Source organism: Silene latifolia, chromosome 7 (assembly GCF_048544455.1).
Source record: "Silene latifolia isolate original U9 population chromosome 7, ASM4854445v1, whole genome shotgun sequence".
In the NCBI taxonomy this organism is placed as follows: Eukaryota; Viridiplantae; Streptophyta; class Magnoliopsida; order Caryophyllales; family Caryophyllaceae; genus Silene; species Silene latifolia.
In genome coordinates, this window is record NC_133532.1 from 121,538,382 (window position 1) to 121,555,660 (window position 17,279).

General features: G+C 36.0%; 1 protein-coding gene across 1 annotated transcript; it reads left to right on the forward strand.

Annotated features, from left to right (window-relative positions):
- Positions 1-1,127: 1,127 nt before the first annotated feature.
- LOC141592845 (uncharacterized) lies at positions 1,128-4,482 on the forward strand. The gene is made up of 7 exons (XM_074413708.1): positions 1,128-1,259; positions 2,141-2,521; positions 2,775-3,002; positions 3,124-3,478; positions 3,572-3,696; positions 3,780-3,915; positions 4,050-4,482. The coding sequence occupies exons 2-7, from the start codon at positions 2,178-2,180 to the stop codon at positions 4,287-4,289; spliced, it is 1,428 nt and encodes a 475-aa protein (XP_074269809.1). The 5' UTR covers positions 1,128-1,259; positions 2,141-2,177; the 3' UTR covers positions 4,290-4,482.
- Positions 4,483-17,279: the final 12,797 nt, after the last annotated feature.

Below are 17,279 nucleotides of genomic sequence, written 5' to 3' on the forward strand. Positions count from 1 at the left end.
TGATCGAAACCACCCCACAATAGACGAACAATTCAAAGGAGCGCAAGGAGAAACGAACAGAATCATCAAACCATAAGACAATACATAGACTCGATTATTTGGAAAAGCATAAAAGACAATAAACAAGAATTAACCAACATTAGATTGAGATGGAAACCACCGCATTCATACCAACTAACACCATCGCCAAGTCCAACACGAACCTACCAAATCACTTCTCAACCAATTAAGACCAGTCAAGCTCGTAAGCCCATTCAAAATCCAATAAACACGATCTACCCACAAGACCTAAGAAGACGACTCTCATAACAACCTAACTAAGGACGACAACCTGACTATGACCTGATCAATCAATGACCAAGCAAAGAACCTGCACAAATCAAAATCTGCCAACAATCCCAGAAGAACCCAAGGACAACGGAAATCCACACATGCAACAATGCTAAAATAAGCAAAAAATAATCAGTTAACATGAAAACACCGAAAATGTATCCAAATTAATCCAATAGGTGGGGGAAGTGGCGAGGGAAGGGAAAACACCATATCGAATAAAAATCACCACCATGCATAAAACACAAAACAGAAAGATGGGCTATACCCAGCTTATATTAACACACGAAACAAACCTTGCCAAGGAGAAGGAGATGTCATACCGTGGGGTGGGGGGAATGGGCGAGGGGTGGGGGGGAAACACACCCCTGGTTGAACTTGTGCATATAATCGATTTTCCGCAAGCAATTTTAACATTAGCGAATTTGACATGATATTAGCCCATGTTCTTTTCGGTTGGAAGAAGCTGAATTGAACTGAACTAAATGAAGCTGAAATAAGAGATAATTTGTGAAGAGATGAACTATATTGAACTGAATAAATCTAAACTGTACTAAACTAACTATATTCGAAAGGATGAGATAGGTTGGTCCTATCCTAGAGGATCAATCTAGTTTTCTTACCTAATAAAAAAAATAAAAAATTAAAACTAAATAAAACTGAGTTAAAGTGAAATAAATTGAAATTAACCAGAAAAAAAAGCTAAATACTCGCTCGAGAAAAAAAAAAATCCTTTACCATGTCAATCATATATGCTATTCTACCAATAGTACAATGCCACCTAGATCTTACTACGAAGTTGAGTAAGAAAACTACTCTAATTAATTAATTAATTTATTATAAAAAAGAAAAATTGCACTCATCGACCTCTACGCATCTCTCCCTCATCCTTCTCTCTCCTCGTCCCCGTCGTTTTTTCTTTCAGATCTGTGAGTTTTTCTCTCTAATTCTTAATTTTTATTTATTTCATTAATAGGATTATATATTTTTTATTATGTGTTTGATGTTTTGCTCAGCATTTTTCACAATGTTTAGATCTGTTTTGAAATTAATCCGAATTTTTGAAATTGATTTTTGACCAATTAAGATGTTGGGTCGGATTATTAGATCGATTTGGTAACTGGGTATTGCTCTGAATTGTGAATACATGCAAAAGTTTTGATCTTTTTAATGGATTAGGTAGATTAGCTTTCTGGGTTTGTTTGATTAGGTTTGCATGATCTAATTTGTGTAATTGTTTGTTGTTTGTATAATTGTATCTAGTATTGATGGATTGAATCATGTTTTGGGGTAAATTTGATGTTACATTGCTGCCTGATGTTTGATTAAGGTGATGTTAAAGGTTTTCGATTTGTGATAAATCGTTGTTCCCTCCGATTCTTTGGAATTGCCCCATTTTTAGAATTTGTGAGGAGGATTTTGAATAAATGGGGCGGGTAATTTCAAATAATCGAAAGAGTATGATTTATTTGGGTTTTGAATGGTTTGTAAGATTTATGATCAAAATTGATGTTACTCTTTTGTTCAAGAGTCATTTTGTATTGTCCAAAATATGTAATTGTTGAAATCAATTGTAATTTCCGATTTTTCAAATGGAAACCAGATTTCATCCCACCCATGTTGGAAAGTATATTTAGAAATTGAACATAAGACTTAAAATGTGTGTTTTATTTCTTTACAATTCTAATGGGATGAAGGGAGTAATGGATAAGTGCAGTTGGATGTGCATGGTTTGATTATTTGATATGTGGGATAACGAGAAGAAGGCGATTGTGATTTGTGACGTGTGTTGTTGACTTTTTTATTACAGGTTGTAGGAATTTGTAGGCATTGTTGACGAGGGTAAAATGGGAGGAGGTTTTAGAGTGTTGCACTTGGTCAGGCCGTTTCTTTCGTTTCTTCCCGAGGTTCAGAGTGCAGACAGGAAAGTGCCCTTTAGAGAAAAGGTCATTTACACCGTCATCTCTTTGTTCGTGTTTTTGGTATGCAGTCAGCTTCCACTTTATGGAATTCACTCCACTACGGGTGCTGATCCCTTCTACTGGATGCGTGTCATCCTTGCTTCTAACCGTGGAACCGTTATGGAGCTTGGTATCACCCCAATTGTCACTTCTGGGCTTGTGATGCAGCTCTTGGCTGGGTCAAAAATTATTGAAGTTGACAACAATGTCAGAGAGGACCGTGCCCTTTTGTAAGTGTTGGTTCACTTTGCCACGTCTTTCTTATATTGGATTTTTTCTTAACTTGGCTGATTATAAGTTTGAAATTTTCACGTGGAAGGATGCTACGTTCATCAGTTTTGTAGAGAAAACATCGACAACATTACCTCCGTGCAATTTTATTTTTCTTGCAGTAAAAGCTTGAGGGGTTCTGTAGATTACTTTGTTACGCTTTTGGTCTTTGAGTTAATTGGTAATGACACTATTTTCTTCAAATTGCTTCAGGAATGGTGCACAAAAGTTGTTGGGAATTCTTATTGCTGTTGGTGAGGCTGTAGCATATGTTCTTTCTGGGATGTATGGCAGTGTTGGTCAACTTGGTGTTGGCAACGCAATTCTTATCATTCTTCAACTTTGCTTTGCCGGTATTATTGTGATATGCCTTGATGAACTTCTTCAAAAGGGATACGGTCTTGGTTCCGGAATTTCACTCTTCATTGCCACCAACATTTGGTAAGCTGCTAGCTCTTTTGTTTATTATTAATATCGGTCATAGCATAGGTTTACTTTACTGTTGGTTGTTTTTATTACATGACGCCTTACAATTTTCGCTTTATATTGTCTTGGTTTGCAGTGAAAACATCATATGGAAAGCATTCAGCCCAACCACTATCAACGCTGGCCGAGGAGCTGAATTTGAAGGCGCTGTCATTGCCTTGTTCCACCTGCTAATTACCAGGAATGACAAAGTGCGAGCTTTGCGGGAGGCATTTTATAGACAGAATCTTCCAAATGTCACCAATTTACTTGCCACAGTATTGATCTTCCTGATTGTCATCTACTTCCAAGGATTCCGTGTTGTTCTGCCAGTTAGATCAAAGAACGCACGTGGTCAACAGGGTTCATACCCCATCAAGTTGTTTTACACTTCCAACATGCCTATCATTCTCCAATCTGCCCTTGTATCCAACCTGTACTTCATCTCCCAGGTACTCATCTCACGAAGTTGTTACTCGTATATATGCAACTGTTTATGTTTATATCTGGACCTTAAAGTTATAATATTTCTGGTCATTCTGCAGCTGCTATACAGGAAATACAGCACAAATTTCTTCGTCAGTTTGTTGGGAAAATGGAAGGAGTCTGAATACGGCGGTCAATCAATCCCAGTTGGTGGTCTTGCTTACTATGTCACTGCACCTGCCAGGTTTCTATTTTTCCTCTGTTAGCTTATTCGGCATTTACAAGGTTAGACTGAAAATGCTCACAACCTAATTGTTAAAAATGCAGTTTGGCGGATATGGCTGCACATCCCTTCCACGCCCTTTTCTACATAGTTTTCATGCTCTCAGCTTGTGCCCTATTTTCGAAGACATGGATTGAGGTCTCTGGATCATCAGCCAAGGACGTAGCTAAGCAGCTCAAGGTACTGTACTACTTAATCGACAATTTTTTAGATCTTTTTTACGCTTTATTTGTACTTGTGCCCTATTTTCGAAGACATGGATTGAGTCGTAAGCTGTGGATCATGTACTGAATATAATGGTTCTAATTCGGCAGGAGCAAGGAATGGTGATGCCAGGACACCGTGATTCAAACTTACAGAAGGAACTCAACCGTTACATACCCACTGCAGCTGCCTTCGGAGGAATGTGCATTGGTGCATTGACAGTTTTGGCTGACTTCATGGGCGCTATCGGCTCAGGTACTGGAATTCTACTTGCCGTTACTATCATCTACCAATATTTCGAGACATTCGAGAAGGAAAGAGCCAGTGAGCTAGGATTCCTTGGGCTTTAAATTAGGGGATCAAATGTTAGGATTCCTGTTGTAGACTCCTCCTCCACATGATTCTGTATTTCTAGTGTTTTTTTTTATCTTTCTTCTGTCAACACAGTTATAGAACAACGGTAAGTTAGATCTGTACTCTGAGCTAGTAACTTGTTTTTTTCGGAACAATTTTTTTTCCTTATTTTTCTTCTTACACTCTTCACTCCTCTCTTCCGATAAAAGAAAATCTTGTATGCGCAATACTTTCAACAATTCGTCTCTTTAGAAGTTCTTTTACGCTGAAGCGTATATATTTGCAATGGATAGACCTGTTTCAGCATGTTTTTACGTGAGGCCTTCACTTCTTGTGTAGTTACTTGATTGTATCGACTAAACTACCGAGCTTGTTCGTGTTATTTCGGCTTGTTCATTTATAAACTAGAATGTTTAATAACCCACAAATTATGGAATGAGATCGTCACACATTGTAAGACGGTCTTAAGCAATAATTACTGTTAATGAATCCTGTTACTCTCAAGTTACTACTGTTTTCTTCTTTCAATGAAAAGTTTGAAATTTGATGTTAGCTGTGCTACTTTATGACTATTTTGCCCTTCTAAAAAATTTAGTCCCTTCATTCCCGTCATATGTTTACTTTTTTACTTATTCTTTGGGAGGAGTATTTTAATAAAAAAAAAAAAAACAAATCATTGGAACACAGCGAGTATTTTACGGTAGCCATTGGGTTCGAGTTCCACTATGAACACGCTTGCTTGTCTCTTTGCCATGTTTGTTAATTGCTAGTACGCCTTCCTGGACTATGAACGGAGGGAGTATTAATATGCACGTAGGTGCGGGACTGGTAGATTACCCGGTGTGTTTATTTTGTGATACTATATATGAGTATATGCTACTCATTGCTATTTATGTTGCTCCTACAAAGTTGATCATTATTGCTGCCTTTACTCCAGAAACTTGAAATCACTTATTTTGATGCTATTGCTAACATGGCAATCTTCGCGTACACGAACATGATATAGACTACTCTTAGTCATACTTTCTCGGCCGCTAACCATGCAGTCGAAAAAAAAAATCGTCTCTACCTGTTTTTAATGTCACTCTTTCACTTTACCTTATACGGAGTTACAGAGTATCATGCAGGAACATTACTTTTGTTTCAGTTGCTAATAATACAAGCAAAAAGTTAAGCCCAAACTATTCTGATGTAAGATCACTCCTTCACTTCACCTTATTTCATGTAGGAGTCTTTACTTTTCCAGCAAATTTTAGGACATGAAAAATCTTCGAGACTAAAGTGATCGGGAATTCGGGTTTCTACTTCACATGACGGTATATATAGTAAATACTAAATACTATATTCTAACTGATTTTAGAAAATATACTCGTACTCCATGTTATTCAGCTACAAAAACGCAAATAAGACCGTTATATGTTTATATACTCTATTACAGTTTTATTCAATGCAATGTACCTTATTTACTGATTGCATGCATTCAACCACAAGTGTCTTACACAAGACACAAGAGCTGAACTGAATGAAGCTGAAATTAAGTGCAAAAGAACATGGCCTAATTAATTTTTCAACGATTTTTAGATTTGACACTCGTTTCAGACGGGGGTGATGAGTTAAATTGTCGCTTTACATCATTGAAGAGAAGACCTTATGTGATTAATATGATTAATGATGCTTCACCCTCCTACTAATATGTCCTTTTCATCACCAATTTTAGGAAGACTCTATGTTGTTATGCCAACTTCACAAGAGTAACAAACTCAAAAGGCAAATGTTAAAAGGCCTATAGTTTTAGGTCATTTATAAAAGTCTATACCACCAACCTTATTAACAACAACATTCAAGTAATTTGATTTGATTAATGCATCCTCCCTCCTTAACTCCTCATTCATACAAATGCACACACACCTATCTTCCTCTCTTAATTATTTAGCTAAACTAGACTATACTCGTGGATCATCTAACCATTTTAACATTGGTTGATGCAATGTGTAGGGTCTGGTCCGGATCCCGAGATATCAAAACAATATTCTTTTTGGAATTCATTTTTGAAATAATGGTCAAAAATAAAATATTTGTCGTTTTGGGCCGGTTTTGAAAATATTTGTCAAAATGGTGTCCACGTAGGCTCGAGATTTCTGGACCTAAAACACGCCACTACCAATGGCATGTTTATAATGAGTAGGGAAAGAAACTTCATTAAAAAATGGACTAAAACAAACACGTCATTGGGAATGGCAGGTTTCGGAGGGGAAACAGTGAAACACGCCACCCCCTATGGCGTGTCTTATGTAATTTTTTTTTTTTTTTTTAAGTTCAGTCAGTTGAGGAAAAAATTTGTTGTAAAGACACGCCACTGCTAATGGCGTGTTTCCTTCACAAAACACGCCATTAGTAGTGGCGTGTTTCAGATCTAGAAATCCCGAGCCTACGTGGACACCATTTTGACAAATATTTTCAAAACCGACCCAAAACGACAAATATTTTATTTTTGACCATTATTTCAAAAATGGACTCTTCTTTTTGCGCATTTTGTCTAATTTTAGTATCACCAATTATTACTTCTGACCGTTATAAGTTTGTGACTTCTCACAATCGTTTTAAATAATGTTTAAAATGAAATAGATTTGTGAGTCATCACAAACTGTGATCGTCTGTATATTATTTTTACCTCTACTTCATTCTTCATTGCTTGAAATTCCGACGGTTAGATAGTTCAAATATTAAATTTGGGTTTGCTAAAAGGAAGCCGCTATTCTTATTTGTGATAAAAAACTACTTCTGACATCTCACAAGTAGGGATGTCAATGGATCGGGTTCGGGTCGGGTGAAGCCTTATCCGTCATCCATCCGTTCTTTTAAAATCTCATCCAACCCGTCCGTCATCCATGAAACATATCATCCGTCATCCATCCATCCATCATCCGTGGATGAAACGGGTGGATCGGGTGATAAACGGGTGTTGTGTATATTTATATTTCAAGTTTAGAAAAAATAATGATTTTTTTTCTCTACAAAAATGAAGTTAGATAATTACTTAGTTTAACTTTCTAGTTGGTAAGTTCACAAAATATCTATATTGAGAGTAGATAAATATGAAAATTTAAATATTTTATATCTTAATAATGTGTTATATGTAAAAAAATTTAAATAAAAAGTAATAAAATCGGGTGATGGATGGATGTCGGGTGGATAGCGGGTGGAATTTCTTCATCCAACCCATCCGTCATCCATCATCCATTTCATCCGTCATCCATCCATCATCCATTTCATCCGTCATCCATCCATCATCCATTTAAGTCGGGTTTTCATCCATCTTTTAGGATCGGGTGGATCGGGTTTTGATGGATGGGGGTGAAATTGACATCCCTACTCACAAGTCACAAAGCACAACCATTTTCCTATTTTAACAATATTTAAATCGATTATATTAAAATTTACGAAAAAGAGGAAAGAGGAAGATGACACTCAGTTATTACTAAAACATCATCACTATCACAATGTCACATCTATCACGCAAGTAAATTGAAAATTTATTACGTCTTGGTGTTTTCAGGTAATTTAAGTCAATATTTGCTTCTCGAAATTCAACTATTCTTGCACCTATTTCTGTATCTACTCATTACTCATACTATACCAAGTAATATTCTCACCCAAATGTCAAGCATTCACACTAGAATTGTAAAAATATACACTACCAAAGTTAACTATACGTAATTCAAAGTTTACTATACGTAAATCGATAAGCCCGGGAGCTACATAATAGCAAGGGGCAGCACTCGCTACCCCAATATCTGAAAAGATACGAGAGATTAAAATTATCCATTTCTGCTACTCAAAAGTTAACTATGGGTAAATCAAAGTTTACTATACGTAAATCGATAAGCAAGGGAACTGCATAGTAGCAAGGGGCAGCACTCGCTACCCCAATCCCAGAAATATACGAGTAACTAAAATTATCAATTTATGCTACTCAAAAGTTTTTGAACATGAGGCTAAGAGGCTTTGCAAAATATTGTTACCCAAAAGTTCTTCTCACTTTTACCGGTCTGTAAGCCTTACAACTGGTTAAGTTACATTACTTTCTGTACGAACTATTTTCTTTATAAAAATTCATTACTGTAAAAAAAAAAATTCATTCCTGGCTGCGCCCCTGTTGATAAATTGTCATCGGGTAGTATTCATACTCAACATCATTATCTAGTTGAAGATAAAATATCGGGTTTTATTATCATTTATTTAATATCGCCTCTAGTTTAATAATTACAGAGGAAAACTTAAATATAATATGACATACCTATGTATAAATTCAATTATCTATAATCGAACCCAAAAATCCTTGATCCGCCACTGTTACGAGTCACATACCATACGTAATTTCTTTTCGTTTTTTAACTTTTTTCTGAAAAGAAGAAAAAAGTGAAGAAATGCACCCCCAAACATCAACACAACCTGTGACTTTTCTTGTACATTTACCATTTCTTGATTCCAATGCATTCCTTAGTCTACCCATTAACTCGTCTTCAGTAAATACTCTCCCGGGTGAGCCAATAAACGCGGTACGTCTCACCGGGGGAGACCAAATCCCACTTTTCTCGTAGTCGAAATCGTACTCAAATGTATCAAAGTACTTTTCTAAGAGCCTTTCACTCTTTGATTTTGAAACTTGTAGTACTTTCATTTCATATTGTGTTTTTTGTGGTGTTGATGATGTTGAGGCTTCATATAATAATGTTGACATTAATAATGTTAATTTGTATCATGAAAAAAAACAAAATTGGACACTTTTTTTAATTCGTGATCAAGGTATCCAATGAATATTTTTTTGAAGGGAAATGATATGATTGAGATTCTTAAGATTTAGAAACAGAGAGGCAAATTGGAAGGGTGTGTATGGATATATATGTAATGGTATTGGTTGGTATGTAAATGTGATGGGGAAATTATTTGATGGTGTTATATTATTTATATGAGGCCTACCCGATTTGGTAAACGGGTCAACCAGACGGTAGTTTGGGTCGGATTATTTCGGATTCGCATTATTTTGAGTCAAATATTATTAAGTTATTTATTGATAGTAATAAGTGTCCAATAAACATTCTGGCCAGGTTATACTCGGTTCAGCCCATTCAGGTTAATCATGTGTGTGAAGTTCGGGTGTTGGGGCTGGGTCAATTTTGTCGGATATCATTCTACCATGTGACTTCTTTTTCCAATCTTTTCTCTAACCATTTAGTGTTTTTTTTTTATTTAATTTCAAGAAATTAAATTATTTATTCTTCTCTCCTTTATTGCACTTTTTTACCAACCACTTTCTTATAGATTTTACTTGGTTCATTCCGGATCCTTAATTCTATTTCGGTTTTTAAAAATCGTTCTAATCTTTTCTCTCGATTTAAATTTTAAGTTTTTATAAAAGAAATCAGGAATTCGATTTCAAAACCCCTAAGTTTACTTTGACTTTCCATTACATTTTCGTTCTTCCTTTTTGTTTTTCATCCTCTCTTTCTTATTCGCATTTTGAGGCGTGCGTTCACCCATGGACGGTTCGAAAGAATGATTCATGTCAGCCGACCCCAAATCATTTTGGGATTAAGGCTCTGATGTTGTTGTTGTTGTTGTTGTACAATAGAGGAGAATAGGGATTCGAACTTGGAATCTATTACGAATAATATCTCCGTTTTAATCACTAAACTAAAACATCTTTGCTAATGAATAATTGACATATAAGTGGACGAACTAATAGTTGTCTATTAGCTACGATGAGACGGATTGTAGTAGTTTGTAAGAGGAGGTCGGTATCAATCCTCTATTTTATTATAAGATGAAGACGTGTATGGATGGATGGCTAAACACAATTATTGTTAGGATGTGGGTAGCTAAGTTTAGGCATGTTGTACCCTTTGTTGGCTTTGTAAAAGGCATTTGTTTGAGGTTCAAGATTAAGGTTGTGGACAAGTTAGTGGTATTATAGGTTGGCATTGACCCATGGGCCATGACACATGCCCAATTGCCCATGTTATTAAATCTAGTCCACAACATGACTATATAATGGATGGTTATTTTGTTAGAGGGCCGTATATTTTGTCGCATTTTTACTTGTGTACGGTAATGCTCTGGTTTAACTCAAATGTCCTTTGGGCTTGAAGAGTGGTTAGTTGTGCATCGGCTCCTCCGGACCGTGTGCTGGGTTTCCAATTCGAGTTTTTGAGGAGTTTTGAGGTTGCCACTATTTGAACCTGTGACCTTCAGTCACACTGGCTCTGATAGATGAACCAACTCAACCAAAACCTTAAGGTTATGGTTGAGGCTCAACTATTATAAATATTCCTATTAGTTAGGCTGTGTACTTGGTCTAAAGATCAACACGAATTCTTTCAGCGCATTTTTGGCTTCACTTTTGCGTATCTTGGAAAACTTTTCAACATGCCACTTATCTCAGGATTACTCCCAAACAAGTATGCATCACTGTAAAGTTCTAATCATGGATTTCCAGATAAAAAAGTTCGTTTTGTTAATATGAGTAGCACTTTCAATTCCTTTAGACATTAGTCGTCATTTAAGTTTATCAATAGATCTTTTCAATATACTCAGTTAGATGGAGTATTAAATATTTACATGTACTTTGAGCTATTTAAAATGAAAACGACTAAGATATCTAAATAAGGGAACGTAAAGACATGGCCGAAGTGAGTGAGTATATAGTTTGTAAACGATCAAGGTTGCTTAAATAAAAAGTTTCGAGTTTAAATGTAGATTTTATAAATATTAAAAACCAAAAGAGAATACTTAACGACTTTTATGATGTGGTTTGATTTGAAAACTTCCGTCTAAAGCTGTAAACGAATAGTATCTCTCCAACAAAATGAGAGTGAATAATAAAGTGGATTGGAAATGGATACCCCCCATTTGTCCTCTTACTTGCATTTTATGAAAGGGCCACTATCCGTCTACAACTTTAGACGGATATTGTCCGTGTACAATGAAACGGATTGAGGTTAGTACAAGATAATTATTAAAATTAGTGAAAAGTTCCATCAAAACAATTGCACAAATTGTTGCAAATATGATTGCCTTTTAGCCGAGGAATTGTCACATAGATTTGATCCCTTATGTGTACCACGTGTGTGGTTAGGCATTTGGACATTGATTGGTCTTCTATCTGATTATTTATTTAATGGAAAATGATACATACAGCCTTAAGGGTTGCATTTAAGGTAACTAAAAAGGAAAGAAAAACTTAAATTAAGCATTAATGACATCAATTTACGCGTAATTATGACATAAATTCCTAATTTAATTCCATTTTGGGAAGTATTTTAGTTCTTAAATACAGCCCTAAAGGTTGTATTTATCATTACCGTTATTTAATCCCTTCTCTCTTCACCTCGCAGTCCTGTGTGATCCCACAGAATTGCGAGGTGAAGAGCAGTGTGGCAGTGTGCCCTGTATGTCCAACAACGGCACCTGTGTACCCAAATCAACTTCGCTCTTCCTTGACAGAACAAAATCAACAATGCTAGGGGACTACTTTCTGCAAAGCTGTTAGAATCTCAAAATAATACTACAATATATCCTGTACTTGGTAAAAGATCGAGATCAAAAACAATAATAATCGTATAAGAATTTCAATAAAAGAAATGAATTTTTATGGAGTAATAAATTGACGAGTAGTCAAAAGAATTCAATCTAATTACATCAATTATCTAATCCATAATCCGTACTAAATTAAATACATACTCAACTACATTAAGCCCACATCCCTACTTAATTAACTGTCAGAACTAACACCTTCCAAAATTAGGGCTTCCAAAAAATCAAGAATATTCAAGAAATCAACGTTATTACCTTAATTAACACACACTAACTTAATCACACCTAGCAGTACTCAATCATGTCCAAGAACGAGCAAGACGATCCATCATCGTTCATTAACTCGGGATAAAGATCCATTAATTCCAAATAATCACAATATTTATCACCATTAATCGCATTGTTACCCCGATTAAGACCGCTAATCTCACCATTAGTAGCTTCATAAGGAATAATTTCAAGATTATTATTACTTTCATCGTTAACGCGATTAAGACCGCCAATCTCACCATTAGTAGTAGAAACATGAGGGATAATTTCAAGAACCCTAAAATCATCAACATTATTATTATTATTCCTAATTATTTCACCATCATTAGCAAGATTAATTTTAATTACCCTTGAATTAATCTCATCTCTTAAACCCTCTAATGATTCTTTATACCTTTCAAGTTCTTCTAATCCCATATTATCAATAGGCTTATCCCATGATTCGACGTTAATATAGCGTTGAAGGACGGAATCAACAGATGGGTAACCAGCGGCAACGGGTTTTCCGGCGATCGAGAACGTGACAACAGCAACCTCGGCGTTAAACTGAGAGTAAAGATCCTTACACTTGGAGAACAGCCCGTTTCGACGTTTCGTAAACGTTACTTGTCTAGATTTTTTGTTCTCTATTTTCTTGATCTCAATCTTTCGTTTTCCCTTGCTCGTTCTTCTCGTTGGTTGATTGTTGTTGTTGTTAGGATTCACCATTAATTGTTAGTTGAAGCTTGTTTATGTAATTTGATTGGATTTTTGAGAGAAATTGAAGTTACTGTTTGTGAAGTTTATAACTTTTAATTTGTGAATCATACGAAGCTAAGTAGCTAACAATTATAGAAATTGTTTGTAAGGAAGAATATGGTAATTTATTTTTAACGGGCAGATTTTTTTTGGCAAGTTAATTTGAAATTTAGCGCGTTGTTTAGTTGGTAATTTGGTAAACTTAAGTTCACTTGGTTTAGGATCTAAATACTAGTAAATATAAAATATAAATTATTAAATAATAATATAACAAGCTAGATACACCTATATATGGTACAGTAAAATTTAAGTAATTTAAGTGAGTTAATTTTGAGAGACGGTTTCATGATAAATTTTTGTAACACTATTAGTTTAAAATAAATATGATATCACTTGTAAATAAAGTTATTGTAATAAAAATAGGTAAGAAACACAATTCAAAAAAATAGGTAGGCTTACAATGAATATATGTACGAACTACGAAATATAGAATCACCTTGAGTCACGAAATGAGGTTGGGTAGGTCAGGTTCCAAGTCAGGTCATAAGGATATAGATCGGGTCAGGATACAAGTCGGGTTGAATACGGTTCGGGTCGTACGAGTCTCGGCTCAGGTCAGGGTATTTCTAATTAGTCAATTTTGGTTCATGTTGTAATTTCATTTTGGATCGGGCCATTTTTAGCTTAGTGGTTTAAAACTTTAATTTAGTACTAACTTGATTTACATAGAGTATTTTAGAGCTAATAGTTCACTATGGAGTTTTGAAACAAAAAAACGATTTATTTTGATGTTTACTCCCTCCATATCTCTTTATTGTTGCATTTGTTAGATATTCTCATAGACAATACTTTGACCGCATTTTCTCATCATGTATGAATTAATGTTTAAAATTTTCAACTTATTTCAAAGTAAGCAAACTTTGAACAAAAAATAGGATATAAAGAACAAAAAGAATGGGATGATGGACTATGGAGTATATAGGATTATGGATTGAACATAAATGACTATTTTACCTCTCCCATTTTAACACTTCTTTCAATTTTAATTTAACTTAAGCCTTCAATTTTCCCCTCCAACCCCAACCCCAGCCACCAACCACCATCCCCTCCCCTGCTCGTCGGCTGCCAGACCCGTCAGCCAGACCCCACCACTCCACCCACCCAAATCTCACCGTCGCAGATGCCAAAATAAACCTTTTTCAATATACTTAATACAACACTAAAAAACTATAGAGTAAACAGTATATACTTAATATTAGAAATTTCGGGTCAATTGGATCAGTTCAATTGCAGTTCTGATGATTTGGAATTGGGTCATCTCAGATTGGGCAAGACCTACAAATATGAAAATAATCCAATAAAAACGGAACGATATATACCCGATCTGATTAACCCGTTTAACAATAAGAGTGGAGGGGGAGTAAAGTAAACAGAAGTCCTCCACTTTTAAGATTGGAAAGAATTGTGGACTTTTGCTTCAACATTTGAGCTTTGAACATCCAACAAAAATGGCGACAAAAACACTACCTCTTGATAATATCTCAGAGATCATCTCTCGATTACCAGTTAAACCAATTATTCGCAACAAATGTGTCGCAAAATCATGGAATTCCCTAATCAATCCCCCCAAATTCATCAATCTCCCCCTCAATCAACAAACTTCCCACCAATCTTTCTTCTTAACTTTAATCGACGATCAAAACCTTAAAACTCTCCGTTTCTCTGAGCTCAATTACACTCTCAAGTCTCAACCACCTCCCTGATCACCAAGTCGTCGAAATTGACGGTACATGCTACGGTGTCGTTTGCATTTCGCCGTACGACAAAGAAATGGTTTTTGTTAATAATAGAAGGGAGAGTATAACTTAATGATGTGAATCTTATTGATAAAACTGAGTACAATATATAGGATATTATCTTGGGGAATACTCCAAGAATATTCCTATGATAATATCCTAACTATAATATATTATCTATTGATAATATATTTTCCTAATAATCTCTAATGATAATATTCTCTAATACACCCTCTCAGTCAAAACGGTAGGGTAACGAACGCTTTGACTGGACTAAAGATAGTTGATGATGAAACCGTTGTAGATGAGCCGAGTTGATCGTTGTCGACGCTTAAACCGGATATAGTAGCTTGCGCTTGTCTGGATCATGCGAATAGTAGAGCCACACATAATTAACACTAATCGAAACTAATTGTGCACGAGTGTCGAAACTACTCGTCAACATAAAAAAAACAAATGGTGCACGAGGGCCGAAGCAAACTCGTGAAACACCGGTACGGTGAGGGCCGAAGCAAACTCAACAGTGTAATTAAATGAAAAGAAAAACAATAAAACTAAACCAAAACAAAGCACACGGCCAATGAGGCACTTCGATCCATTGGCGGGCCGAAGCCGGCAGAGTCATACCACCCGGCCCATGGGGCAGGGGTGGTGGCAGGGGCGAACCCTAGGCGGACGAGGAGAAGGCAGAGACGGTCCGTGGCAGAGGTTTAGGGCGGTGGCGGTTGCCGAAGCAACATGGCAGAGAAGTCGTCGTACCAACTATAGACAGCAGCAACGGAGGCATCAACATGGACAGAGGCAACTAGGCGACTTGACAACGGCGGGACAACGAAAACTACAACGGAGGGCAGAGAAGTCTATTGATAATATTTAATCCTCATATAATAACCTAGGGTCTGGGAGAAGGGTCAGGTTTGGTTGGGGTTAAGGAAGGTTTGAAGGTACGGCTGGTGCAAGGAAAGAGCGACGAGTGCGGTTGGTCGACGCAACGGCGATCAACTGCGGTGAAGGGTAAAGTTGGAGAGGTACGGTTGTTGGGTTGGCAGGGGAAGGGTAACGGCGGTCTGTTTTGGGTATGGATTTGGGTTTCGGTTTGAAGTTTTGTGAGGGGATTGGAGGGAAGCATTGCCATGGTTGGTGATGCCGTGAGGGCTGAAGGTAAGGGATGAAGGGGATACGGGTTTTTGGCTGTTTGGGTATTGGGTGGGTATGTGTGTACATGGTGGGACCCTATATTTTTATTGAAAAATGACAAAAATACTAGTACTCCTAATATTCTACGCGGAAGGGATATCAAACTTTAACGGAGTTCTTTATATTAAACATGTATACCCGCCGGAGATGGTGAAAAATGGCCATCCCCGGCCGGTGGTTTATACACGAGATTGTAGCAAAGCGGAAGAGTTTTTAGAGGATCGGTTTAGGCGATCTGTGTTAATAATAGAAGGGAGAGTATAAAACTTAATGATGTGAATCTTATTGATAAAACGAAGATGATATATGGATATTATCTTGGGGAATACTCCAAGAATATTCCTATGATAATATCCTAACTATAATATATTATCTATTGATAATATATTTTCCTAATAATCTCTAATGATAATATTCTCTAATAGTTTTGTTTATACAACCCCTTTACCAAAACGCATCGCTTAATCCCACCCTTTGCTCCGGCCACCAAAGTCAAACCCTATTTATTTTGACCCGAATTATATCACCCTGGTTGTTTTCGGGTTCGGTTACGATAGCGATAACGATGATTACGTAGAGTTGCGGATGATCCAAATTCCAAAATAATGAACACCGTGAATCGAGTGTTCATTATTTTGAAGAATAATTCATGGAATTTTGTAGATGACCATACTTCAATTGAGTATAGAAATGAAAATAAATTTAGACCCTCAGCAATCATGGATGATCATATAATGAACAAGACAGAGCGTATTCAATAAAAGATCGAGATCAAAGACAATAATAAGAATTTCAATAAAAGAAGTGAATTTTTATTACAATAAATTGACGAGTAGTCAAAAGAATTCAATTTATTACATCAATTATCTAACCCATAATCTGAACTACATTAAATATACAGACTCAAAAATACTACTATTCCTTACTACTTAATTAACTGTCTAAATTAAACTAAGAGCTTCCAAAATTAGGGCTTCCAAAAAATTCAAGAATATATTCATTAAATCAACATTATTACCTTAATTAACACTAACTTAATCACATCTAGCAGTACCCAATCATATCCAAGAACGAGGAAGACGACCCATTGTCGTTCATTAACTCGGGATAAAGATCCATTAATTCCAAATAATCAGAATATTTATCACCATTAATCGCATCATTAGCGCCATTAACACCACTAATCATCTCACCATAAGTAGCTTCATAGGGGATAATTTCAAGAACCCTAAAATCGTCAACATTATTATTACTTGTAACGTTAACGTAATTAAGACCACTAATCTCACCATTAATACCATCATGAGGGATAATTTCAAGAGCCCTAAAATCATCAACATTATTATTGCTCCTAATTATTTCACCATCATTAGCGAGATTAATTTTAATTAC